We start from the raw sequence: 27,963 nt of genomic DNA, 5'->3' as shown, positions 1-27,963 counted from the left end.
TTTAGGTCCTTATTTTCAAGATGTCCTATTTGTGTCTTTGCCATCGTCCCACACTCCCCCTCTCTTTCACACACAGCCAAGCAACAACAAACATACATGCAGCCATATGGAAGTTATCCTGTGCATTATCAATACATACATACATACATATATATATATATATATATATATATATATATTACAAAATATATGTCACCCGCTCTGTGCTATATAATGGTTGGTTGAAACTTTATATTTGTTCAGTAGCTTCTCCATCACCTCCACTCCGTCTCAGTATAATGTCTGGACATCTGCTTCTGGCCTCCAGGTTTTACACTGAAGGTGATTTTGCATAATTTGACAGTTCATCTTTCATATGGACAATGTTCTCTATATATCATTGAAACCTGCATAATACGTGTGTATACTGGTTTTGTATTTACAGGATAATATCAGTACACCGAGAAACAACGTTCAGAAACCGTACAATATATTTGATTGCGTCCCCCATGTGCTGGATCTTTTCGTTTACGAGTTCAACTTAAAATGATTGTGGATGGATTATGTTCAACATAAAGACAGACAGTTGGAAGAATGATACGAGTGTTCATGAACGAGGACTGTAGGTGATGATTGCGCTAAAATAAATTGAATCAGAATAAAATTTCTTCTGGCACTAAAATGACTCCATAAAAGGAGTCCGCCACTTCAATCAGTTTAACAAGACATGGAAATGAAAAATAAAGCTTCCGTTTCTTAAAATACAGTTTTATTTTGTGAATTCACACTGATTAGCAACACATCTGAAAGCAACTCCATTATAGAAGAACCATTTCTAATAGGATCTTTGTTCACAGGTCACAGGTCGGGCTTGGCTCATTACTTGCATGCTAAAGCGATCCTTTCTTTTTTTTTATCAACAGAAACAAAATGGTGGACAGAGGCATTAGTTAGTAAAACAAAGGTGCAAACGGTCGGTAGATGGGAGAGAAAAGTAAACAAAAGCAAATTCAATCCATCTGAGAGCGGCGTGTAAACGCTCGTACTGTAAATGGTTAATAAGGAAGGAGAAACCTAGTACTTGGGAAACGAAAAGGACTGAACTGAAAACCTGTCTGATACAAATGGAAAGATGAAAAATAAGAACTGTGTCAAAAAGGAGAAATGGTATGAAAAAATGGGTACAATTGTGAGTAATTCTAAAAATGTGGTGTGTTGATGTCATAGTTCTCCCTAAAACCCCACCCCACCCCACACATACACTTTTACATTTTCTAAAACTCACGCACCTCAACCCCTTTTTCCAGCTGTTCATGTAACTGTGAGACCAAAAAGCTCAACTCTGCTGTGAGACAGATGATAGGGCTATTTACACAGCTAAAGATGTGCCTCTCTCCTTCCCTCATTTCATCCCTGTCCTTCTCTCGCCCCATCCCACTCTCCTTCCCTTCCTCCCTCCTTCTCTCGCCCTATCCCTCTCCTTCCCTCCCTCCCTCCTTCTCTCGCCCCATCCCACTCTCCTTCCCTCCTTTCACCCCTCTCTCCTTCTCTCGCCCCATCCCACTCTCCTTCCCTCCCTCTCTCAATGTTCCAAATCCAATAGTTCACATTGCTAGCTGGGATATTGGTACATCTCTATATTAACTGTGTTCCTCTGTGTCTATATGCCACTTAGTCATCACCCGTCCATGACTTATATCTTCTAGAGAAATAACACGAGTTCCAGTTTCCACAACCGACAACGTCGTGAAAGGCGCTGTTGAGATGCAAATAAAAAGAGAAACTAAAGAGAAAGGCTAAAGAGGCTACGCAAACAACTACGAGCTGTCAAAGTGGTCTTATGAGCAGTCATAGGCATGACATAGCGGTGACTTATAAGAGGCCTAATGACAATCCGGGGAGCACTCCTGCTAAATTTGACGCCCGGGTGCGGGCAGGATAAGATTCTCAACCCTTGTCTCATGATTTAAAATATAGGAGAAAAATATAGTATAAGGCTTAAAAAATAAAAAGTCACACACAAAATACACCCCATAGCAACAACGGCGCCAGTTCCACGCTCAAGGCCCAGGGTTTTTTACATTTTATAACTGATGATACTTTTTGTATTTTGGGACCTGTTTTATGTATTTTGTTGTTTTTTAACTGAGAAATAATGTTTTTTTCAAGCGTGACACAAATCTAGATCTTTTTCGTCGGAAACAACTCACTTTCCACAACCTAAAGTGGATCCTCCGTACTCTGCTCCTGCCATCTACTTTCTTGCTTCTACAGATTCTATTGGTTCTTCTGCTTCTAGAATCTCCTTCATAGTAGAAACCACCTGCAACTACATTGTGTTATAGTCCGTCCACAGTAAAAGTGCAGCACAATAAAATACTAAATATATAGTTAAGAATCTATACCCAACATATCCAGTTTCCATATATCTCAGTTATAGAGTACTTTTTGTAATCTGAACAAGAATATCATTTGAGAGAAACCTGCAGGCAACACTAGAGCAACGTAGTCAGCCATATAAATTCAGATTCTTGCAAAAACATGCGTAACATCTTGTATTTCTCTGTAAAAGTATAGAAATGAGCACAAAACTGAGTGAGATGACTACTACCAAACTGTGTTCAATAAAAAACACTACAATGTAATATTATTCAATGAGATGACATGTTTTTATGATCTAAATGAGATTAAAAAGTATATAAATGATGATTCTTCACTAAAACGTGATTGTTTTTTTATTCCTTTTAGTTTGGCAAAATAAAACTGAAATTATTAAGAGGAGAGGACAATAAAAAAAATGGTAAGTTTATAGTGAATCAGTGGTGAACAACAGATGAAGGTCGGAGGTCGACTAGAAGAGAGCTCGGTAATGTAAAGACAGATTCACTTTTAACAGAAGGTGAGAGAGGAGGAGGAAGAGGAGCAATAAAAAGAGGGATGAAAGAGAAAAACGAAGCGAGGCAGAGAGAGAAAGCGAAAACAAGAAGCAAGAGTGAAAGAAAGAAAAGCTGTAAATTTAAAACCATCTCAAAACCATTTTTCCAGTCTGACTATTTCTTTGTGGCCTCTCTGATTTCAGTCCTCTATGGATTGAAGAAGCAGACCTCATATGAGGAGAAAATCTAAGTGAAAAGAACATGGTGGTTGTTATGGTTACCATAAGGGCGGAAAGCGTTTCCGTACGCTAGCTAGTCGCCATATTGTGCAGTTTAATAATACCACTGATGCATATCTAGATCCGCCAGTGTCGGCTGGAGATTATGAAGCAAGGAATACGATTGGCTGATTCTAATTCCATAATCAACAATTAGCCAATGGCAGAGAACAAATAACATAATCAGCCAATGGCAGTAAATATTGAACATGGGGGAGGAGTCAGTCGTTGCAGCTTTATCATTTTAGTCCTCGCCTTCCCAAATCAATGAGCCTTCACTTCTAGGAAGAGAATCCTCAACTCAATTCATCACTTTTCGCGCAAGTCTAAAAAATGTTAACTTAAAAGAACAGTTTGTTAAAAAATAAAATCAAAATAAAATCTTTAAAAAAAAAAATGACAAAAGAGGACACTGACAAAAACAAAACTAAAATAAAAACAGACAAAAAAATAAAATAAGAGGGGTCCCCTCTTTCTTCTTAAACTGTATATAGGCTTTAATATCACTCCCTCCATCTCTCTTTCTCTAGGCCTCCATTTTCTCTTTTTTTTTGTTCTTCTTGAGGAAGGAGGGAGTGCGGAACTTCTTCTTCTTCTTGTTGGGGGACTTGGAGGGCGAGCTCTCGGGGGAGAGGGCGGAGTCTTCGATCTTCTCGCCGGTGCGGACCTTGACCTCAATGCTCTCCACGCTGGTGGTCAGCTGACTGACCCTTTTGCTCAGCTCGTCGTTCACCTCATGGTCGCCGCCATCCTTGCCGTTCTGCATCGTGTGGTTCTCTGGAAAGAGCAGGGGAGAGGGGTCAGAGGTCAGACAGGGTAGACCACCACCAACCCCACAACAATAAAACTGATTCTGTGTCTGCTACAGACCTGTATACTATGTTGTTTGACCACAAAATATGTTCAGGTGCTACTACGGATAACTTTTCCAAATTCCCAGGTTTTCCAGAAATCCTGGTTGGAAGACACTGGAATCAGGTAGGAATAACCAGGGAATCTGGGAATCCTTCAACCGGGATTTCTGGAAAACCTGGGAATTATGGGGAAATTGCAACCCTAGGTGCTACATTTACCATGAACCAAGAGCAACCTAGGAGAGGGTGTCACCTGATGTCACCTACCCTATCTGAAGTCTGTTACAGCTGGTATCTATTAACTAATCAACACAAGTTCAATGATCACCTTTTTCAATAAAGTGCATTTCACAGCCAATGTTAATGTGACCGTGACTATGTACTGTACGGGGACCCAGTTACCACACGAAGAGGGTTCTTTACAAGCACTGTGCCACTGTTCTATTACAAGAGCATTTCAATGTACTACAATGAACCAACGTGTGACATCATAAGAGGCTGTTGAGCAACAATCGACCCGACTTGGCCCCCACAGGAGAAGAACTGGTTGACTTAAGTCAAAAACTGTGTCACGAATTGTGTCGCACGCACACACACACACACACACACGGAGCAGTTTACTGTGGGGAGCTGTGTTGATGGCTACTCTAGTGTTCTGTAGTTACGTGGTGTTGGTGTTTGTTGTTCAAAGGGACAGGAAGTAGTTACTACAGGAAGTAAAACTGAGTCATTGTTAATGATTAAGAGGAAGTAAGACACTATAGAATTGGTACTGATTAAACATCGTAAAGTTGATTTCCCAATAGCAATGTAGTAGGTTTCCATATGACTTTGTTATTATATCTATTATCTATTATAACATTTGAGGTAAAAGTGGAACCAAAGGAATGTAGAATGTGTTTTTGACATAATAAAACACAGCACAACCTTAGTAAAGCCTGTTCTGTTGAAACGCACACAAACAAACACATTTCACAACGTTCTCTCTCTCTGTGTGATACCTTCTTTAGCTGGAGTTATTTGCGGGGACTGAGTTTGGGACAGAGACTGAGAGAGAGTGGAAGCGTCGTTGGAGGTTAGGTCGTGCTCGTCATCTGCAGGAGTGGGTGAGGGTTTGGGATGAGGGTTGAAGGGGTGGGAGTAAGGGGTCAGGGGGTGAGGAGGGGGAGAGGGTTTGGGATGAGGGTTGAAGGGGTGGGAGTAAGGGGTCAGGGGGTGAGGAGGGGGTGAGGGTTTGGGATGAGGGTTGAAGGGGTGGGAGTAAGGAGACAGGGTGTGAGGAGGGGGAGAGAGTTTGGGTTGAGGGGTAAGGGTGAGGGAGTGGGTTGGTAGGAGTAGGGTTTGGGGGGGGAGGGGGTGAGAGATTAGTGTTGACACACATGTTAGAGGCAAGACAGCACAAACAGATCTGGGACCAGGCTACGTTAGGGTACATGGAACGTAGTGTTCGTACAGTACCTCCAGTACATACAGTGAGGAATCTAAGGGGTTAACGTGGTTCATCTAACCACCAGGTCATTCATCTGATACTATTAGTTTATAAGTACACATCAATACAGTGACATTCCAAAAACCCCATTCATTATCACAGTGGAGTTCTAGCAGTAACATTACAGACAGACAGTCATTCTATACACAACATCATAGTATACATAACAGCACACAGTATTACTGTGAGCACAGACATGCAGAGGAACATTCTAGAAGGAGCATAAGAACATTCTATAAGGAGCATAATATGGAATCCAGATTGGACTGGTGTAGAGTAGGTGGGGATAGGGGGGTGGATGGTGTCATGGCAACCGGGCCCACTCATACAGTGGGTGTGAAAACCTGCTGTGGGCCAGTCTGTCTGTTCTGTTGGCCGCCTTAGTCATAGGATGTAGGGATGGTTCCCTGTTGCACACACACGTTACTACAGGCAGGGGTTTTACCATCTTGACTGCAAGATCAGGAACAACTCTCACTACAAATGGTGTTGTGGCTTATAAAACGGGTTCGGAGACATCTGCAATCTGATTGGCTGAAATGGGGCTCCAAGCCATTGACAATTCCTTGTTATCGGACTGTCTATGAAAGTAGTAGCAGTTTTTACTGGAGTGGAATACTACTCATTTGACTTGTGTATAACATGGTAGGATAGATGGCTGGTGTGTATTTCTCTGTGGTTCTGTATGTGTGTGTGTGTGTTTCTCTGTGGTTCTGTATGGGTGTGTGTTTTTCTGTGGTTCTGTATGGGTGTGTGTTTCTCTGTGGTTCTGTATGGGTGTGTGTTTTTCTGTGGTTCTGTAGGGGTGTGTGTGTGTGTTTCTCTGTGGTTCTGTATGGGTGTGTGTGTGTTTCTCTGTGGTTCTGTATGGGTGTGACTTCTCTGTGTGACTCTCTCTTACCACTCAGCCCCAGCTGTCTCTTCTCTACGTTCATCGTGTATTCGTCCATCTCTTTCTCAGACAGCTGACTGAAGGGGTTAGGAGGTAGAGGAACCATCTGGTCATCCTCTGATGCCACATAGGGCTGGAGAGAGAGAATGGAGGGAGAGAAGAGAGAGAGTACACAGGGAGAGGAGAGAGAGTATGGAGGGAGAGAAGAGAGAGAATGGAGGGAGAGAAGAGAGAGAATGGAGGGAGAGAGTGGAGAGAATGGAGGGAGAGAGTGGAGAGAGAGAGAGAGAGTGGAGAGAGAGAGAGAGAGAGAGTGGAGAGAGAGAAGAGAGAGTGGAGAGAGAGAAGAGAGAGAGTGGAGAGAGAGAAGAGAGAGAAGAGACAGAGAGAGAGAGAGAGAGAGACAGATAGAGGAGAGAGACAGAGACAGAGACAGAGAGAGAGAGAGAGAGAGAGAGAGAGAGAGAGAGAGGAGGGAGAGAGGAGAGAGAGAGAGACAGGAGTTAACATAAGACTCCCCATGGACAGATCCATTCCCAGATGAGGACAAGAGTGAGTACACTAATGCCAGTTCATCGTAAAACACAACACACACTAACACACCATTCAATAGAAATGGGCATATCACACAAACACACTCCAATACTTTCAAATGACCTACCAACAACAGGGAAAAACAATGATTAAGGGACACTGTCAAATATGAATGCTGTTCTGGCACAACCACATCAGAACATGCACAACACACATTTGGTGACATAAGGAAGTAGGTCATTCATTGGTGGAGTGCACTATCATGCGTAAACACTCCACTTCACTCCCACCTCCAGAAACACACAGACAGTGATGATGTGACCTAACAGGACAACAACTGAAAGGACAAACAGGTGAAACAGAAATGCACTGACACTGCACACTGTAGTATTCAGCCTGTAGAGACATTACCTTCACACGGACCGGCTGATCCTTCAACACATGACATACACCATGTAGGGAAACAATATTTCACAAGTGATCAAATCTCGTTTCATCTCAACTCTGATAACAGGCAGAGAGACCTGGATTGTGTTATTCCCTTGCTATAAGATGATACCAATCACCAAAATGCTGCCAAGAAGATCCAAAAGGATGAAGTTATTCACCAAAGTTGGCACTTTGAAGGAGGATGTCATTACAGAATCCCAGAGCCATGGAGATGTGTATTTCTGCTTCTAAACAATACATGTAATTAGCCCCACCTACTGGTCAAGGTTGGCAAACGCAATAACAAATAGCTAAGTCTGTCTAGCCTGGATGATATGGTTTACTTAGCAAAATCCTGAAGGATGCTCACAGTTTACAGACTGCCTTATATAGCCTATAATTCAAGACTGTTATATATTGAAATAAATATTGAAATACTCTAGTTGTTGTTTATGACACTGTTATGGATGTTTCACCAACAGGACTTCAGGCCAAGTGGCAACAGATATATTGGTTTGTCACACAGAGTTGCCGCTCACCATTCGAGGTTCGTCCAATGGGATGCCTGCCAGGTGGTGAGAGCGAGGTCCGGACGTCATCATGTCGAATCTGTTCTGCTCTCTGATCTGTGATAGGACATAACAGTGACATCCCTTACACAACCAGGAAGTGCATGGTAAGGATTGTGGTTCTGATAGGGCGGTGGAAGGCAGAGAAGGAGCTGACAGAGAGGAGTTAAGTTGAAGTTGGCCTTAGTGCTCCAGGGTCAGTTTTGCCTTTCTCCTACTGATGTTTATGGTTAAGATGCATGGAGGGTAGCTGATCCTAGATCTGTGACTTACTCGGTTTCTCCTCTCCAGCACCTCGCTAGGGTTGGTGTTCATAGGGACAAACTGATTGGGGTCCTCGATCCGGATTGGAGTGCCGCTGCTGTTGCCACCTTCCTCTGACTTCATCCACTGTAGAGAACAGAAAATACAAAGACATAGACCAATCAGACACAGTCCATATCAGACATAGACCAATCAGACACAGTCCATATCAGACACAGTCCATATCAGACACAGTCCATATCAGACACAGTCCATATCAGACACAGTCCATATCAGACACAGTCCATATCAGACACAGTCCATATCAGACACAGACCGATCAGACACAGTCCAATCAGACTTCATCCACTGTAGAGAACAGAAAATACAAAAACAGACCAATCAGACACAGACCAATCAGACACAGACCAATCAGACTTCATCCACTGTAGAGAACAGAAAATACAAAAACAGACCAATCAGACACAGTCCAATCAGACTTCATCCACTGTAGAGAACAGAAAATACAAAGACATAGACCAATCAGACACAGTCCATATCAGACATAGACCAATCAGACACAGTCCATATCAGACACAGTCCATATCAGACACAGTCCATATCAGACACAGTCCATATCAGACACAGTCCATATCAGACACAGTCCATATCAGACACAGACCGATCAGACACAGTCCAATCAGACTTCATCCACTGTAGAGAACAGAAAATACAAAAACAGACCAATCAGACACAGACCAATCAGACACAGACCAATCAGACTTCATCCACTGTAGAGAACAGAAAATACAAAAACAGACCAATCAGACACAGTCCAATCAGACTTCATCCACTGTAGAGAACAGAAAATACAAAAACAGACCAATCAGACACAGACCAATCAGACTTCATCCACTGTAGAGAACACAAAATACAAAGACATAGACCAATCAGACTTCATCCACTGTAGAGAACAGAAAATACAAATACATAGACCAATCAGACTTCATCCACTGTAGAGAACAGAAAATACAAATACACAGACCAATCAGACACAGACCAATCAGACTTCATCCACTGTAGAAAACAGAAAATACAAAAACATAGACCAATCAGACTTCATCCACTGTAGAGAACAGAAAATACAAATACATAGACCAATCAGACTTCATCCACTGTAGAGAACAGAAAATACAAATACATAGACCAATCAGACACGGACCAATCAGACTTCATCCACTGTAGAGAACAGAAAATACAAAAACATAGACCAATCAGACACAGACCAATCAGACTTCATCCACTGTAGAGAACAGAAAATACAAAGACATAGACCAATCAGACTTCATCCACTGTAGAGAACAGAAAATACAAAAACATAGACCAATCAGACTTCATCCACTGTAGAGAACAGAAAATACAAATACATAGACCAATCAGACACAGACCAATCAGACACAGACCAATCAGACTTCATCCACTGTAGAGAACAGAAAATACAAAAACATAGACCAATCAGACTTCATCCACTGTAGAGAACAGAAAATATAAAAACATAGACCAATCAGACTTCATCCACTGTAGAGAACAGAAAATACAAAAACATAGACCGATCAGACTTCATCCACTGTAGAGAACAGAAAATACAAAAACATAGACCGATCAGACTTCATCCACTGTAGAGAACAGAAAATACAAAAACATAGACCAATCAGACTTCATCCACTGTAGAGAACAGAAAATACAAAAACATAGACCAATCAGACACAGACCAATCAGACTTCATCCACTGTAGAGAACAGAAAATACAAAAACAGACCAATCAGACACAGACCAATCAGACTTCATCCACTGTAGAGAACAGAAAATACAAAGACATAGACCAATCAGACACAGACCAATCAGACTTCATCCACTGTAGAGAACAGAAAATACAAAGACATAGACCAATCAGACACAGACCAATCAGACTTCATCCACTGTAGAAAACAGAAAATACAAAGACATAGACCGATCAGACTTCATCCACTGTAGAGAACAGAAAATACAAATACATAGACCAATCAGACTTCATCCACTGTAGAGAACAGAAAATACAAATACACAGACCAATCAGACACAGACCAATCAGACTTCATCCACTGTAGAGAACAGAAAATACAAATACACAGACCAATCAGACACAGACCAATCAGACTTCATCCACTGTAGAGAACAGAAAATACAAATACACAGACCAATCAGACGCAGACCAATCAGACGCAGACCAATCAGACGCAGACCAATCAGACGCAGACCAATCAGACGCAGACCAATCAGACGCAGACCAATCAGACACAGACCAATCAGACACAGACCAATCAGACACAGACCGATCAGACACAGACTGATCAGACATAGCAGACACAGACCGATCAGACATAGACCGATCAGACATAGAGCAATCTGTCTAGTCCAGCTGGAGGGAAAAGCTGCCCAATTCTGATATTTTTTTCATAAATTGCTTTTGACCAATCAGAGCAGCTCTGAAAAAGATGTGATGTGAAAAGATCGAAAGTGATTCATCAAAAGACTGATTAGTGGAAAAATTGGTCTGCCTGTGTAAACGTAGCCAAGGTGAACTTGCTGGTATTCCTTTGAGTCATTCATTATATGTGGTAATATCACAAAGATGTAATTCTCTAACATACCAGGAGAGGGAAGTCTAATATAAGGTTTCACCAGAATGTGTCTCAGAGAATGTCAGATTGGCTCTAGACTAGCAACTGAGCTAGTCAGGACTAAGACCTGCACAACACAATGTGTAGACATGAACAGGGAGCTCTGTTTCATCAACACTGACCATATGTGTGTCTGTGTACAGTATGAGTACTGACCATGGTCCTGGTATGTTTATATAGTGTTAACCCTCCCTACAGTATGAGTACTGACCATGGTCCTGGTATGTTTATAGAGTGTTAACCCTCCCTACAGTATGAGTACTGACCATGGTCCTGGTGTGTTTATATAGAGTGTTAACCCTCCCTATAGATGAGTACTGACCATGGTCCTGGTGTGTTTATATAGAGTGTTAACCCTCCCTACAGTATGAGTACTGACCATGGTCCTGGTATGTTTATATAGTGTTAACCCTCCCTACAGTATGAGTACTGACCATGGTCCTGGTATGTTTATATAGTGTTAACCCTCCCTACAGTATGAGTACTGACCATGGTCCTGGTATGTTTATATAGTGTGTTAACCCTCCCTACAGTATGAGTACTGACCATGGTCCTGGTATGTTTATATAGTGTTAACCCTCCCTACAGTATGAGTACTGACCATGGTCCTGGTATGTTTATATAGTGTGTTAACCCTCCCTACAGTATGAGTACTGACCATGGTCCTGGTATGTTTATATAGTGTTAACCCTCCCTACAGTATGAGTACTGACCATGGTCCTGGTGTGTTTATATCAAGTGTTAACCCTCTCTACAGTATGAGTACTGACCATGGTCCTGGTATGTTTATATAGAGTGTTAACCCTCCCTACAGTATGAGTACTGACCATGGTCCTGGTATGTTTATATAGAGTGTTAACCCTCCCTACAGTATGAGTACTGACCATGGTCCTGGTATGTTTATATAGAGTGTTAACCCTCCCTACAGTATGAGTACTGACCATGGTCCTGGTGTGTTTATATCGAGTGTTAACCCTCCCTACAGTATGAGTACTGACCATGGTCCTGGTATGTTTATATAGAGTGTTAACCCTCCCTACAGTATGAGTACTGACCATGGTCCTGGTGTGTTTATATCGAGTGTTAACCCTCCCTACAGTATGAGTACTGACCATGGTCCTGGTGTGTTTATATAGAGTGTTAACCCTCCCTACAGTATGAGTACTGACCATGATCCTGGTGTGTTTATATAGAGTGTTAACCCTCCCTATAGATGAGTACTGACCATGGTCCTGGTGTGTTTATATAGAGTGTTAACCCTCCCTACAGTATGATACTGACCATGGTCCTGGTGTGTTTATATAGTGTGTTAACCCTCCCTACAGTATGAGTACTGACCATGGTCCTGGTGTGTTTATATAGTGTGTTAACCCTCCCTACAGTATGAGTACTGACCATGGTCCTGGTGTGTTTATATAGTGTGTTAACCCTCCCTACAGTATGAGTACTGACCATGGTCCTGGTGTGTTTATATAGAGTGTTAACCCTCCCTACAGTATGAGTACTGACCATGGTCCTGGTGTGTTTATATAGTGTGTTAACCCTCCCTACAGTATGAGTACTGACCATGGTCCTGGTGTGTTTATATAGAGTGTTAACCCTCCCTACAGTATGAGTACTGACCATGGTCCTGGTGTGTTTATATAGTGTGTTAACCCTCCCTACAGTATGAGTACTGACCATGGTCCTGGTGTGTTTATATAGTGTGTTAACCCTCCCTACAGTATGAGTACTGACCATGGTCCTGGTGTGTTTATATAGAGTGTTAACCCTCCCTACAGTATGAGTACTGACCATGGTCCTGGTGTGTTTATATAGAGTGTTAACCCTCCCTACAGTATGAGTACTGACCATGGTTCTGGTATGTTTATATAGAGTGTTAACCCTCCCTACAGTATGAGTACTTACCATGGTCCTGGTGTGTTTATATAGAGTGTTAACCCTCCCTATAGATGAGTACTGACCATGGTCCTGGTGTGTTTATATAGAGTGTTAACCCTCCCTACAGTATGAGTACTGACCATGGTCCTGGTGTGTTTATATAGAGTGTTAACCCTCCCTACAGTATGAGTACTGACCATGGTCCTGGTATGTTTATATAGAGTGTTAACCCTCCCTATAGTATGAGTACTGACCATGGTTCTGGTGTGTTTATATAGAGTGTTAACCCTCCCTACAGTATGAGTACTGACCATGGTCCTGGTATGTTTATATAGAGTGTTAACCCTCCCTACAGTATGAGTACTGACCATGGTCCTGGTGTGTTTATATAGAGTGTTAACCCTCCCTATAGATGAGTACTGACCATGGTCCTGGTGCGTTCGTCCACGGCCGCCACGTTAACCTTCATATAACTGTTGGGGCTGTTGAGCCAGCGTGTCTTCTCCCTGGCCTGTCTCTGCTGGAGGAACTTAAACGGCAGCCGCGCGGCGCCCTCCTCCTCCTCGAACATGAACGCCGTCACCGTGGCCGGGATCTCCACGTCGGACTTGTGCCGAGGCTTCTCCCGAACGATGGGGTGGCGGTAAGCGTAGCCAGTCCGGTAGCCCTGTGGGGAAAAGGATACAGAAATCAATCAATCGACTAGATCTCATGTACATAGTGTGTTTAGTTCGGCAGCCCTGTATGGCCAAACAAACCAACGACAGAAATGTCCATCTACAAATCAGATTCCATTTGTATAGTTATTATTTTCCACAAAGTTTCTAAGTCCCTAGAGAGGAAGACGAGGGAAAAGTGGTAGGAAAGAAGACTCTTTGGTAGTGGAACAAAATGTTGTCAAGCTTTTGATCTCCCCATTCATCTAGAGTTCATTTCAATAGTGCAAGTCCTCTCTGTAGAATCCTCACTACATAGGAATGTAGTTTGTGTCTCTGTCCCACCCTTATTATTTGGACAGAGCTCTGGACTCAAAACTACCGCCTCTGTCACTAAGGAAAACGGAAAGAGAGAGAGCGCGAGAGAGAGAGAGGGGGGGAGGGGGGACAGTCTCCGGCCACTATCCCATGATTCCTAGCTGTGGGAGAATGGAAAAAGGATGATGTGCAGCCGGAGGGGTTCCTGGCATCCATGGACAATGGAGTGTGTTCAGATACTTCCTGTCTCTTTCTCCCCCTCTCTCTTATCCGTCTTTCTCCTCTCTGTCCCTCGCTCTCTCTCTCACCCTGTATAGCGCTCCTCTTCTCTATCTGACTTCTCTTTCTCATCCCTCTCTCTTTCTATATCTCTCGTCCTCCCTCCTTTTCATCGATACCAGACTATCCTGTCAGTGTCAATCACATATAGACTTTAACCAGGTGTTCAGAGACCAGACTCAACCTTTCAACTTGACTCGGGAAACACAGAATCAGAATCAGATGAGGTTCTTGGCATGCAGCTTCCTCTCCATATCAGAGGTATCTACTGTGGTGTTGTGAAACGTGTTATTCTGGTATATTCTGTACTGTAATAAATAGTATTTTTACGAGGTGTGAGACAAGACTGTGTAATAGGAGCGGTCCCCTTTGGACAGCTACACAGACCGTTGAGTAATGACTCTCCAGATACATTGAGGACAGAGGTGAGAAGAGAGGACAGAGGTGAGAAGAGAGTAGACAAACAGAGAAGAGAGACTTGGGGAGACAAGAGAGAGGGAGGAGAGGAAAGAAGACAGGACAGAGGTGAGAATACAGAGGACAGAATACAGAGGTGAGAAGGCAGAGGACAGAGGTGAGAATACAGAGGACAGAATACAGAGGTGAGAAGACAGAGGACAGAGGTGAGAATACAGAGGACAGAATACAGAGGACAGAGGTGAGAATACAGAGGACAGAATACAGAGGACAGAGGACAGAGGTGAGAATACAGAGGACAGAATACAGAGGACAGAGGTGAGAGGACAGAGGTGAGAAGACAGAGGACAGAGGTGAGAAGACAGAGGACAGAATACAGAGGACAGAGGTGAGAAGAGAGTAGACAAACAGTTAGAGAAGAGAGACTTGGGGAGACAAGAGAGAGGGAGGAGAGGAAATAAGACAGGACAGAGGTGAGAATACAGAGGACAGAATACAGAGGACAGAGGTGAGAGGACAGAGGTGAGAAGACAGAGGACAGAATACAGAGGACAGAGGTGAGAGGACAGAGGACAGAGGTGAGAAGACAGAGGACAGAGGTGAGAAGACAGAGGACAGAATACAGAGGACAGAGGTGAGAGGACAGAGGTGAGAAGACAGAGGACAGAGGTGAGAAGACAGAGGACAGAGGACAGAAGACAGAGGACAGAAGACAGAGGACAGAGGTGAGAAGACAGAGGACAGAATACAGAGGACAGAGGTGGGAAGAGAGTAGACAAACAGTTAGAGAAGAGAGACTTGGGGAGACAAGAGAGAGGGAGGAGAGGAAATAAGACAGGACAGAGGTGAGAATACAGAGGACAGAATACAGAGGTGAGAATACAGAGGACAGAGGTGAGAAGAGAGTAGACAAGTAACAGTTAGAGAAGAGAGACTTGGGGACACAAGAGAGAGGGAGGAGAGGAAAGAGGTGAAAAAGACAGGCAAGAAAGAGGACACAAGGGAGAGAAGGGAGAGAGAGAGAGAGAAAAGGGAGAGAAAAGGGAGACGGAGAGAGACAGAGAGAAGGGAAGGAGTCTCTGCTGTAAGCTCAGCAGTGTCTGATCCTTGAGGGATCTGGTGTTGTTATGAAGCCTCCCAGTCAGAGTTCCAGCAGGGCCCAGACCATAGATCACTGACCCAGTCCCAAGTCTACAGGGCCCAGACCATAGATCACTGACCCAGTCCCAAGTCTACAGGGCCCAGACCATAGATCACTGACCCAGTCCCAAGTCTACAGGGCCCAGACCATAGATCACTGACCCAGTCCCAAGTCTACAGGGTCCAGACCATAGATCACTGACCCAGTCCCAAGTCTACAGGGTCCAGACCATAGATCACTGACCCAGTCCCAAGTCTACAGGGCCCAGACCATAGATCACTGACCCAGCCCCAAGTCTACAGGGCCCAGACCATAGATCACTGACCCAGTCCCAAGTCTACAGGGCCCAGACCATAGATCACTGACCCAGTCCCAAGTCTACAGGGCCCAGACCATAGATCACTGACCCAGTCCCAAGTCTACAGGGCCCAGACCATAGATCACTGACCCAGTCCCAAGTCTACAGGGCCCAGACCATAGATCACTGACCCAGTCCCAAGTCTACAGGGACCAGACCATAGATCACTGACCCAGTCCCAAGTCTACAGGGCCCAGACCATAGATCACTGACCCAGTCCCAAGTCTACAGGGCCCAGACCATAGATCACTGACCCAGTCCCAAGTCTACAGGGCCCAGACCATAGATCACTGACCCAGTCCCAAGTCTACAGGGCCCAGACCATAGATCACTGACCCAGTCCCAAGTCTACAGGGCCCAGACCATATATCACTGACCCAGTCCCAAGTCTACAGGGCCCAGACCATAGATCACTGACCCAGTCCCAAGTCTACAGGGCCCAGACCATAGATCACTGACCCAGTCCCAAGTCTACAGGGCCCAGACCATAGATCACTGACCCAGTCCCAAGTCTACAGGGACCAGACCATAGATCACTGACCCAGTCCCAAGTCTACAGGGCCCAGACCATAGATCACTGACCCAGTCCCAAGTCTACAGGGCCCAGACCATAGATCACTGACCCAGTCCCAAGTCTACAGGGCCCAGACCATAGATCACTGACCCAGTCCCAAGTCTACAGGGCCCAGACCATAGATCACTGACCCAGTCCCAAGTCTACAGGGCCCAGACCATAGATCACTGACCCAGTCCCAAGTCTACAGGGCCCAGACCATAGATCACTGACCCAGTCCCAAGTCTACAGGGCCCAGACCATAGATCACTGACCCAGTCCCAAGTCTACAGGGCCCAGACCATAGATCACTGACCCAGTCCCAAGCCTACAGGGCCCAGCACAGCTGCACTGGACCAGTGATGTACTGTACTTTATGGAGTGATAGATCCAGTTGATGACCCAGAAACAGTAATGACAGAGGAAATGAGGGCAGGACTGTACACTATCTGTTGGATGCCAACTCACTGTCCATGAATTCCATTTCCCTGTTAGTTACACAACCTGGAGGTCAGAGGCAGGAGGGGGGCACCTGGGACAGGGCCAGCCCAGCAGGTCAACTCATAGCCTGGGTAGCGTGGGTGGTAGCCCCGCTTCCTCCCATGACCTTGGTGGCTAGTGCCAACTGCACATATGGCATAGCTAGGAGTCACTGTCACAGCAATGATATTATATAGTAATGTAGATTACAGTGTGTGTGTGTGTGTGGAGGGGGGATGGTGTGTGTGTGTAGCAGGGAAAGGAGAGTGTGTGTGTGTGTGTGTCAGTGTAAACCACTCACCAGGTTATCCAGCATCCTCATGAGAGATTCAAACTCCAGCTCTCCCACCTTCCACTTGTGTGGGCTTCCCATGTTGACAGACGCTGCATCGGCCACTGCATGGGTCCGAGACTTATACTTCTCAGCATCTAACACAATCAGGTTGTCTACGCTGCCAGCACACGAGACCGCATTCACCTAGAGGGAGAGAGAGACAGATGGGGGAGAGAGAGAGACAGATGGGGGAGAGAGAGATGGGAGAGGGAGAGATGGGAGAGGGAAGGAGGGAGAGGGAAGGAGGGAGAGAGATGGGGGAGAGAGAGAGAACAGATGGGGGAGAGAGAGATGGGAGAGATGGGAGAGGGAAGGACGGAGAGAGATGGGAGAGAGAGAGAGAGAGAGAGAGAGAGAGAGAGAGGGAAAGAGAGAGAAAGAGGGAGAAAGAGAAAGAGGGAGAAAGAGAAATGAGCCATTTCGAGTTCTATCGAGAGGAATCTAGACAATTGAGAAATGCAACCCAGGGAGGTATTACAGTTTACAGTTTTTATACAAGGTCACTTTTTTTGCAATAGCCACACACACACCGTAGCCTGAGGTTAATCTCTAGGTATTAAGCAGGCTTTGTTAGGTTGGATTAATGTTTTGTTTGGCTCTGAGGCCGAGATTCAAATAGGGATTTGGTGCACCTATTACAGCAGTCAGCGTTAACACCCACACACACACCCCCACACCGTAATGTCTACCATATTTACAAACTGCATACACACACGCACAGCACACAGGCAAGCAGGCACACAAACAGTGACGCACACATATCATACGCACATGCACACACACACACGCGCGCACACAAACACACGCGCACAACACAAACACACTTTGCCAAACAAAACTCTGGAAATCATTGACTTTCCATTCAAGCGGCCCTGCTGGTGTTGTTGTGGGGTAACATACAGTCCATTTAAAATGCTATTTTTCCCTCTTCTAATTCAGACGGTGTAGGATGTTATAGGGCTTGAACCACAACCTCTCTGTTTCCCTGCCAGTCTTTCTCTCCAGCCGTCTTCACGTTTACTCTCCCTCTAGATGTTTAACAACCCCATAAATGACATTCCGGCTTTCCTTTGAAAATACAGAAACTACCAAAACAGGAACAGCATCACTAATAAGCGTTAGAGGAAGATAACAGCCATTGTGACGTCGTGTTGTTTCAGAATCGAAGGTGTGAGAGGTTACTGAAATCTCTGTTAGAACAGAACAGTAAATGTCTGTAGAATCTAGATCTAAACGAGTTACTGAGTTCATTGACCTATTGTTTGATGAGAGTGAGGTCCAGGGTTCAGGGTGTGTGTGTGTGTGTGTGTGTGTGTGTGTGTGTGTGTGTGTGTGTGTGTGTGTGTGTGTGTGTGTGTGTGTGTGTGTATACCTGGATCTCACAGGCATACTGAGCGTTGTAGATGTAATGAAAGGCCTCTTCGATGGTTTCCCCCAGAGCCACCACTCCATGGTTCCTCAGCACCAGCACCTGATCACCAAACGGTCACAACACACGGTCAAATACAACGGTCACAACACAACCATAGACGAGGACAGTTACATCTAACGAGACCATATTCCCCAGTATGGTAATTAGCCTCCATAGTTTACCAGTCGATGACTCTAGAGAGGAGACACACAACCACAGTAACCTCAATGCCATTAAGGCTGGCTGACTAGCTCGTACATTTGATCACCAGGACTGTTTTTACAGTACACTAGCTAGAAAACAGTCCTGTCAAAGCAGTCCCACTGATTTACCCACTGATCTAAGGTCAGCTTTGCATCCCATGAACTAGCAATTAACATCACGTTTTGGGGTGGGGTAATCTGATCCTAGATCTTTACCTTGGCTGAGGGTCCGAGGGCCTTCTGCAGCGCCAGGCGTTCCTCCTGGTCGTCAAGGCTACCCTGGTAGTTGTAGTATGCGATATCACCCAGGATCAAGGCCTCCTGAGAGATGGGCAGGATGCCACACTTCATAGACGACACCTGGAGAGACAAGGAGGGAGAGGAGATGTGAGAACTATTCAGACACTGGAGGATGGAGAGAGAGAGAGACAGAGACAGACAGACAGAGAGAGAGACAGAGAGAGAGCCAGAGAGAGAGACAGAGAGAGAGCCAGAGAGAGAGCCAGAGAGAGAGCCAGAGAGAGAGCCAGAGCCAGAGCCAGAGCCAGAGCCAGAGCCAGAGCCAGAGACAGAGCCAGAGACAGAGCCAGAGACAGAGCCAGAGACAGAGCCAGAGACAGAGCCAGAGACAGAGCCAGAGACAGAGCCAGAGACAGAGCCAGAGACAGAGACAGAGCCAGAGACAGAGCCAGAAGAGAGAGAGAAACTGGCAATGAACATTTACAGCATCACACAGTGCATTATAAATCACCGTGTGCTTGAAAACATCACAATGTGGACAATATGTGTCTAAAAGTCAGGCCTATTTAAACAACATTTCTTCCTGTAAGATCCTGAATGATTAAACAGACTGAAAAGTGACTCACGGCGGCGGTGGCAGGAGTGTGCACGTGGACGCAGCAGCGAGCGTCTGGCCTGATGGAGTAGATGGCAGCGTGAGGGCTGAAGCCTGACGGGTCAACCCTGAGGTTGGTGGAGCCCTGGTCAATCACATCCCCGATGATGTTCAGCTTTACCTGGGAGATAGAGGGGGGGAGAGAGGAGAGGCAGAAGGAGAGAAAAGAGCATTAGCCATTGTACAGTCACACAAAATACACATGTATGGTTTTACATACACAAACATGTGAATCACTTCCCTTGAGAAGAATACATATATATTGTGAGGGAGACATCTGCTAGCTATATAAAGAGGTAATAACAATTTAAAATGGTTCATACACTCATCATCAGGAAATGTACAGAAGGAATGGTAACCGTGTCTGGTCTTGATACTGTATGTCCTCAATGAGAACTTCATGACCATGTGTCATTAGATTACCGGCTACCGAAGAGGGTTGGAGAGCAGAAAGAGAGAGAGCGAGAGAGAGGAGGAAAGGACAGAGTACAGCCAGTTCTCCATACACAACAAATTATGATGAGACAACACAGCCAAAGTGGTGTGCTGAGCAGTATTTCTGTCTGTAATAAAGCCCTTTTGTGGGGAAAAACAAATTCTGATTGGACGGGCCCGGCTCCCCAGTGAGTGGGCCTGGCTGCCAAGTGGGTGGGCCTATGCCCTCCAAGGCCCCCCCATGGCTGTACCCCTGCCCGGTCATGTGAGATCCATAGATTAGGGCCTAATTGACTTATACGAACTGTAACTCAGTAAAAACTGAAATTGTTGCATGTTGCGTTTATCTTTTTTGTTCAGTATAAATCTAACATCTATTTGTACTTACAGAATCACCAGATGACCAGGCTAAATATGTACTGTATACTGTTACAGACGCTGAATATGAAATGTCCGACTCTGTTTTCCAGCCTGACAGCCATATGGGACAGTGGGAGGATGACAAACACCAGTCGAATGGATTCGTTTGTCCAGTTAGATGAAATAACCAGTAAACCATGTCTAACGTGGCAGCTGTCAGACGAACAGACCAGACCAGCCGATCGAACACTAATGAGTTACATCACATGTTTGGATTGTAAGAGACCAATCACATCCTTCAGTGTCCGGCCCCCTCTACAAGTCTGCCAATCAGACGTCAGAACAGCTCAAGTTCTACTGTATGCGTGTGCACAGCAGTCCTAAAAATAATGGAGGGAAGTGTTGTTGAGTTGAATATGAAATGTGACGCAGGCTGATGACACGTTTGCATTCTGCGACAACGACGTACAAAGGCAGCAGACCCCTTGGTAGCTATCAGCTTGTTAGACATAGAGAAGAGGTGACCCACATGTCTATGGAGTTCACATATCCTTGAATTCCTTGGGGTCCTTTGAGTTGAACCAATCACAGAGATACATTTTGATCTCCTGACCCCACCCCAGATATGACGTGAATCTCAGTGGACAGTTCAGCCAGAAGGGGGTGTGTGTCCCCCCCCCTCTCTCTGCTGTACTGTTTTCAATGGAGACCATCCAACTTCAATAGCAGCAGCTGGCCAGAATTCTTTACTTATTGTGACCCAACTCTTGTGAGACTAAAATGATCCCCAAATCTAATTTGGAAATCTGATTTCTGAGTATACATCTACTGTATTAAATGTCATGTAAGTGTTTTATAAGTGCATCATACCCTAGGGACAATTCAAGGGTTAGAGGAAGGCTAGCTCGAGGATGTAACAGTCTCAGTCCCAAATGGCACCCTACATAGTGCACCACTTATGACCAGGGTGCCCATAGGGTTCTGGTCTAAAGTAGTGCCCTATGTAGGGAATAGGGTGCCTTTTGGGATGCACATAGAATCCACATAGATCATCCACTAGCTAGCGAATAGATCCTTGCTTCATATTGCTTTTCGATGTGGCTAAATTGAATAAACCCTGTAATGGGAGTATGGTACGTCAGAGAGAGGGACTGTGTTTGGATGTGAATGCCCGGCTGATCAGAAGGAGTGCCTGCTGGGTGTTTGGCTTGGAGCATGGCGTCAAACAGGTAATCCTTTCAAAACAACAACAACAATGATGACAACAACGACAACGATGATCCAACAAACTCTCAATCAAACAACTAATCCTCGTATCAAAGATCATGAGCGCTAACGGAGTGGAATGTCTCTTACCTTCTCAGTTCCCATACTAACTACTAATGAAACATAATCAAACATAATCATAGGGCCAGCTGTCTTCCTACAGGCATCCTCTCCTTCACCTTCTAGCTCAGACAGCTGAGCCACGCAAGAGCCCAGAATATCAACCCTGACCCCCCTGTGACCTTTCACTACACAGCGACCTCTCACACACTGAGCTCTGGATGACTTCCTTTCTCTCAGGAAGTCAATGGTGTTCGACCTCTAAAACCTTCCCCCTAATGAGTTCAAACCCATAACAGACCCGTGGAGAAAGAGAGGGAAAGGAAAAAAGAGAAAAGAGGCCTTTAGTAGTCAGCTAGTGGTCCACTGGAGTATAGTAGTCAGCTGAAGTATAGTAGTCAGCTGGAGTATAGTAGTCAGCTGTAGTATAGTAGTCAGCTGGAGTATAGTAGCCAGCTGGAATATAGTAGCCAGCTGGAGTATAGTAGCCAGCTGGAGTATAGTAGTCAGCTGGAGTATAGTAGCCGGCTGGAGTATAGTAGTCAGCTGGAGTATAGTAGCCAGCTGTATAGTAGTCAGCTAGTGGTCCGCTGGAGTATAGTAGCCAGCTGTAGTATAGTAGCCAGCTGTAGTATAGTAGTCAGCTGGAGTATAGTAGCCAGCTGGAGTATAGTAGCCAGCTATAGTATAGTAGTCGGCTAGAGTATAGTAGTCGGCTAGAGTATAGTAGTCGGCTCTAGTATAGTAGCCGGCTCTAGTATAGTAGCCGGCTGGAGTATAGTAGCCAGCTGTAGTATAGTAGCCAGCTGGAGTATAGTAGCCAGCTGGAGTATAGTAGTCGCAGGAGTATAGTAGCCAGCTGGAGTATAGTAGTCGGCTCTAGTATAGTAGCCAGCTGGAGTATAGTAGCCGGCTCTAGTATAGTAGCCGGCTGGAGTATAGTATCCGGCTGTAGTATAGTAGCCAGCTGGAGTATAGTATCCAGCTGTAGTATAGTAGCCAGCTGTAGTATAGTAGCCAGCTGGAGTATAGTAGCCAGCTGGAGTATAGTAGCCAGCTGGAGTATAGTAGTCAGCTGGAGTATAGTAGCCAGCTGGAGTATAGTAGCCAGCTGGAGTATAGTAGCCAGCTGGAGTATAGTAGCCAGCCGGAGTATAGTAGCCCGCTGTAGTATAGTAGCCCGCTGTAGTATAGTAGCCAGCTGGAGTATAGTAGCCAGCTGGAGTATAGTAGCCAGCTGGAGTATAGTAGCCAGCTGGAGTATAGTAGTCAGCTGGAGTATAGTAGCCAGCTGGAGTATAGTAGCCAGCTGGAGTATAGTAGTCAGCTGGAGTATAGTAGCCAGCTGGAGTATAGTAGCCAGCTGGAGTATAGTAGCCAGCTGTATAGTAGTCAGCTGGAGTATAGTAGCCAGCTGTATAGTAGTCAGCTGGAGTATAGTAGTCTCAGTCATCTCACAGAGACAAAGCTTATGTGTGTGTGACTACAGTACTACAGTAAAGATAATTTTGCACGCCCAATTCTTCAGTTTTTGATTTGTTAAAAAAGTTTGAAATATCCAATAAATGTCGTTCCACTTCATGATTGTGTCCCACTTGTTGTTGATTCTTCACAAAAAAATACAGTTTTATATCTTTATGTTTGAAGCCTGAAATGTGGCAAAAGGTCGCAAAGTTCAAGGGGGCCGAATACTTTCGCAAGGCACTGTACCAACATTCTTCATTCAATTCAGTCATCACTAAGTTAACATCGGAGTGAAGAGTTCTGCATCTATTCACAATGACATTTGGCCTAGTTACTCTTCTCTCTGGGAAGATCTCAATTGCATTCTCCTCGTGTCCTCTTGCCTCGTCTCTTTCTCAAAACCAATTGGAGGAGAAGGTCGGAGTGGAGGGAGGGACCTCTGGCTTTCTCCTCCATTAGGTTTTGAGAAGGAGATGAGAATGCAATTGAGATCTTCCCGCTGTCTGTCTCGGTCTCTCTGCGCTCTCTCTCTCTCTGAGTTACTGATCCAGTCTGAGCCCCACCCTGTCAGACAGCTGAGCTGAGTGATGCTTGTTACTCCCACCTGTCAACAACTCACTCTGATTGTTCACCTGCAATGCACTTGACGTGTCACAGAAACTGGTGCTTGGAGTGAGTGAGTGAGTGAGTGAATGAGAGAGTGAATGAGAGAGTGAGAGAGAGAGTGAGAGAGTGAGTGAATGAGAGAGTGAATGAGAGAGTGAGAGAGTGAGTGAGAGAGTGAGTGAGAGAGTGAGTGAGGCCATTATTTTTCTTCTTAGAGCAGCAAATAGAAACTAAGAAAGAGAAAGTAGAAAGAGAAAGTAGAAATAGAAACTAAGAAAGAGAAAGTAGAAAGAAACTAACACCAGCGGTTCTGCAGCAAAACTAGACAAGGACATCAACATTACCCAGCATTCACTACCACCACTGACACTGGACCAGAGACAATGACAAATAGACAGGGTGGTTTTGGTAATAACATGGCAGCCAGTCAGACAATAACATGGCAGCCAGTCAGACAATAACATGGCAGCCAGTCAGACAATAACATGGCAGCCAGTCAGACAATAACATGGCAGCCAGTCAGACAATAACATGGCAGCCAGTCAGACAATAACATGGCAGCCAGTCAGACAATAACATGGCAGCCAGTTAGACAATAACATGGCAGCCAGTCAGACAATAACATGGCAGCCAGTCAGACAATAACATGGCAGCCAGTCAGACAATAACATGGCAGCCAGTCAGACAATAACATGGCAGCCAGTCAGACAATAACATGGCAGCCAGTCAGACAATAACATGGCAGCCAGTTAGACAATAACATGGCAGCCAGTCAGACAATAACATGGCAGCCAGTCAGACAATAACATGGCAGCCAGTCAGACAATAACATGGACAATCACAGACGCAACAAAGAGTCAGTGATAAAATACTCTTCAAAAAGTAACATACTGTAGGAATTCCCACAGTCAGCAATATCCCAATCTCACCAATGAAGAGATACAGTAATGTAACTGCAGGATAACATTGTATTCGCCATATCAAGCACATTACTCTACTCCCCTGACCTCCATGGCTTGACTAAACACAGACCAGTGTCAGCCTCTGTGCCAGAATGTTAGATTTCTGCTAATCCAATAGTTCTCTCTCAAATAATTCAAGGAAATAGACGGCTGATTAAGTGTTGGCGCTGTTGTGCTGGGTTTATGAGAAGGGCTGCCAGAAACCTTTTACTCCACATGGCGCAGTACATTGGCTTACTGGCACAAACACACAGACTACACCTCCAACCTGGGCTGTGTTCAGTAGGACCAAATGGGATAAAACGGTTTGAATTGGAGAAGGACAATGAGTATTCTTATTGGACAATATCAGAGATAGTTGCTCTTCCATTTCAAAACCTTTTATCCTGTTTGGTACTACTGAACACAGTCCAGCACACGTCTAAAAAGAGAGCTCACTCCTGACTGGGTACAGGCTTGGTTGGTTGTTTGTTATTGGGTGCATGTGCTTCCTGGTGCGTTGTGATTGGACTCACCAGGTTGGATGCGGACGCCTCAGCGAATGACAGTCCTCTGGGGATGATGAGGATGTGGTCCTGCTCTTTGCTGACTCGGACCTGGACACAACAACGTTAAAACACCTTGTTATGACCTTGAAACTGCACAGTGCTGCTGCTGCTGACACAAACAAAACTTTAGGAACCTGATGCTCAAACACACTGCTCCCAAACAAAAGGACGGGCACACAGTTGTATGTGTCCTGAAAACACATCCTGAGGGTAGTCCTGTAGGCAGGGGATAGACAGAACTCAGATGACACATACCTGCTTGCAGTATGTCTCAAAACACAGTTCTACAGAATAGGTTTATGATGAGTTATGACACGGTTATGACAGTTCTGAATGAGGTTAGTGCAAGGTTTATTTCTTACTGTGATGTAGGAGCTGGCGAAGTGTGCCCAGCTGAACAGGTCCACCAGTCTGTAGAGGCTGGCCAGCTTGCAGCGTGTCTGCTTCTCCCCCTTCACCAGAGTGGTAGACTCCACTCCATACATGTCGTTGATGGGAGTGACCATTCCAAGGCCTGGAGAGGGGGTGAGCAGAGAAAGCAAAGCAGAGACGGTTAAAAATGATTTTTTTTATTGTTGAGTATGGGGATTGATAGCTCTCTTGTTCTCTGTATAGTTATCAATATGAATAATGACATGAATCATTAACAATCAATACACACAGCCTGCATATTAGATTACCTGCAGCCTGGGAATGGAGACAGACCATGTTCTCTCCATTCTACCAAGTACATCAACTGTTCTAAGAGGAAACCAATTCAATCATTCAATACATATTTTATTAGAGAGACAAGATACTAAACAGATTTCAGATCAGTTAATAACCGATAATAACCATCCGAGACAGCGGTAGAATGCATCTGGATCCGTCTCATCTAACCAACTGATTTACTATAGAGTGCTCTACACTGGACAGTGGACACAAATAGCAACAAGCCATCCTTTGACACTGGCAATGTTCATATCAAAGACAATTCTATGTAGTTACAGTACATTTTAAATAATTCAATCATCTTACTTCACATATTTCCTAAGTAATAAATAATACTTGACAATCTTATCCTTTTCATTCCTTTTCAACAAATTACAGCAAATTCCGTAACTTTCCGCTGGTTGCTGAGATTAGTGGTGTTATTATGTGGACATATTATGGGATATATGAGGTATAACTGAGGACTCTATATTTCAGTGGTTGTCGTGGTAATTGATCATTAGTTCCACATTCCGAGGTCTGTAATTGCATGATTGGAAACAGATTTCACATGTGGAAACCTGGACTGAACAGAGCAATATATGCCAGGCTTTTCCAGAGTCAGCTAGGAGGGACAGGTCACTAGATAGATAGTGTGTGTTTCTGTGTATGAGCGTGCGTTCTACCAAGTGTGTGTGTCTATACAGATTTGGAAGTCTCCATTTTTCAAAAACAATAGAGTTAAAAATATTGGCCTAGTTGAAAGTCAATCGTATGGTATGCAGCTTCAGTGAGTGGCAGTTGGGCATTGCCTGGGTGACGGGCTGTACCAACAGCACTGCCTCCTGAGGGGGGTTACGGGCCGTACCACCAGGATTGTTTTCATTAGGCACCAAACGGAAGAAAACTGAAAAACGGACCCGAAACAGGGAGGGATTACCTGAACATTCAATAAGAAATGCTCATTTTCATTTTACTTTGCTACAGCGTGCCCTAATGGACCTACCACTACTACTCACAAAGGGGAGGAGGGGTTACTGGCCCTACCAACACTACTAACTGAGGGGGGTTACTGACCGTACCAACACTACTACTTACTGAGGGGGGTTACTGGCCCTACCAACACTACTAACTGAGGGGGGTTACTGACCGTACCAACACTACTACTTACTGAGGGGGGTTACTGGCCCTACCAACACTACTAACTGAGGGGGGTTACTGACCGTACCAACACTACTACTTACTGAGGGGGGTTACTGGCCGTACCAACACTACTACTTACTGAGGGGGGTTACTGACCGTACCAACACTACTACTTACTGAGGGGGGTTACTGGCCGTACCAACACTACTACTTACTGAGGGGGGTTACTGACCGTACCAACACTACTACTTACTGAGGGGGGTTACTGACCGTACCAACATAACTACTTACTGAGGGGGGTTACTGGCCGTACCAACATTACTACTTACTGAGGGGGGTTACTGGCCGTACCAACATTACTACTTACTGAGGGGGGTTACTGGCCGTACCAACACTACTACTTACTGAGGGGGGTTACTGGCCGTACCAACATTACTACTTACTGAGGGGGGTTACTGGCCGTACCAACACTACTACTTACTGAGGGGGGTTACTGGCCGTACCAACACTACTACTTACTGAGGGGGGTTAGGGGCCGTACCAACACTACTACTTACTGAGGGGGGTTAGGGGCCGTACCAACACTACTACTTACTGAGGGGGGGGTTACTGGCCATACCAACACTACTACTTACTGAGA

General features: G+C 44.9%; 1 protein-coding gene across 9 annotated transcripts in view; it reads right to left on the bottom strand.

The window, feature by feature from the left end:
* Window positions 1–726: 726 nt before the first annotated feature.
* LOC118938206 (gamma-adducin-like) overlaps window positions 727–27,963 on the bottom strand; it is a 148,102-nt gene continuing 120,865 nt past the window's right edge. For 5 of the 9 annotated variants that reach the window (XM_036940217.1, XM_036940216.1, XM_036940218.1 and 2 more), the window contains 13 exons: window positions 25,853–26,004; window positions 25,458–25,538; window positions 19,761–19,910; window positions 19,111–19,254; window positions 18,653–18,751; window positions 17,248–17,424; window positions 13,169–13,411; window positions 8,174–8,290; window positions 7,871–7,957; window positions 7,314–7,334; window positions 6,378–6,501; window positions 4,989–5,081; window positions 727–3,910 (listed from right to left, as the gene is read on the bottom strand). In XM_036940217.1, the coding sequence (XP_036796112.1) occupies window positions 3,660–3,910; window positions 4,989–5,081; window positions 6,378–6,501; window positions 7,314–7,334; window positions 7,871–7,957; window positions 8,174–8,290; window positions 13,169–13,411; window positions 17,248–17,424; window positions 18,653–18,751; window positions 19,111–19,254; window positions 19,761–19,910; window positions 25,458–25,538; window positions 25,853–26,004 (1,739 nt within the window). In that variant the 3' untranslated portion in view covers window positions 727–3,659. The remainder of the gene's footprint in view (window positions 3,911–4,988; window positions 5,082–6,377; window positions 6,502–7,313; window positions 7,335–7,870; window positions 7,958–8,173; window positions 8,291–13,168; window positions 13,412–17,247; window positions 17,425–18,652; window positions 18,752–19,110; window positions 19,255–19,760; window positions 19,911–25,457; window positions 25,539–25,852; window positions 26,005–27,963) is intronic. The other 4 variants (XM_036940219.1, XM_036940221.1, XM_036940220.1 and 1 more) reach the window with 4 other exon arrangements.

The sequence above is a fragment of the Oncorhynchus mykiss genome, chromosome 13, assembly GCF_013265735.2.
Source record: "Oncorhynchus mykiss isolate Arlee chromosome 13, USDA_OmykA_1.1, whole genome shotgun sequence".
In the NCBI taxonomy this organism is placed as follows: Eukaryota; Metazoa; Chordata; class Actinopteri; order Salmoniformes; family Salmonidae; genus Oncorhynchus; species Oncorhynchus mykiss.
The sequence above is the reverse complement of the archived record's forward strand: the minus strand, read 5'-3'. Positions and strand labels throughout refer to the sequence as shown.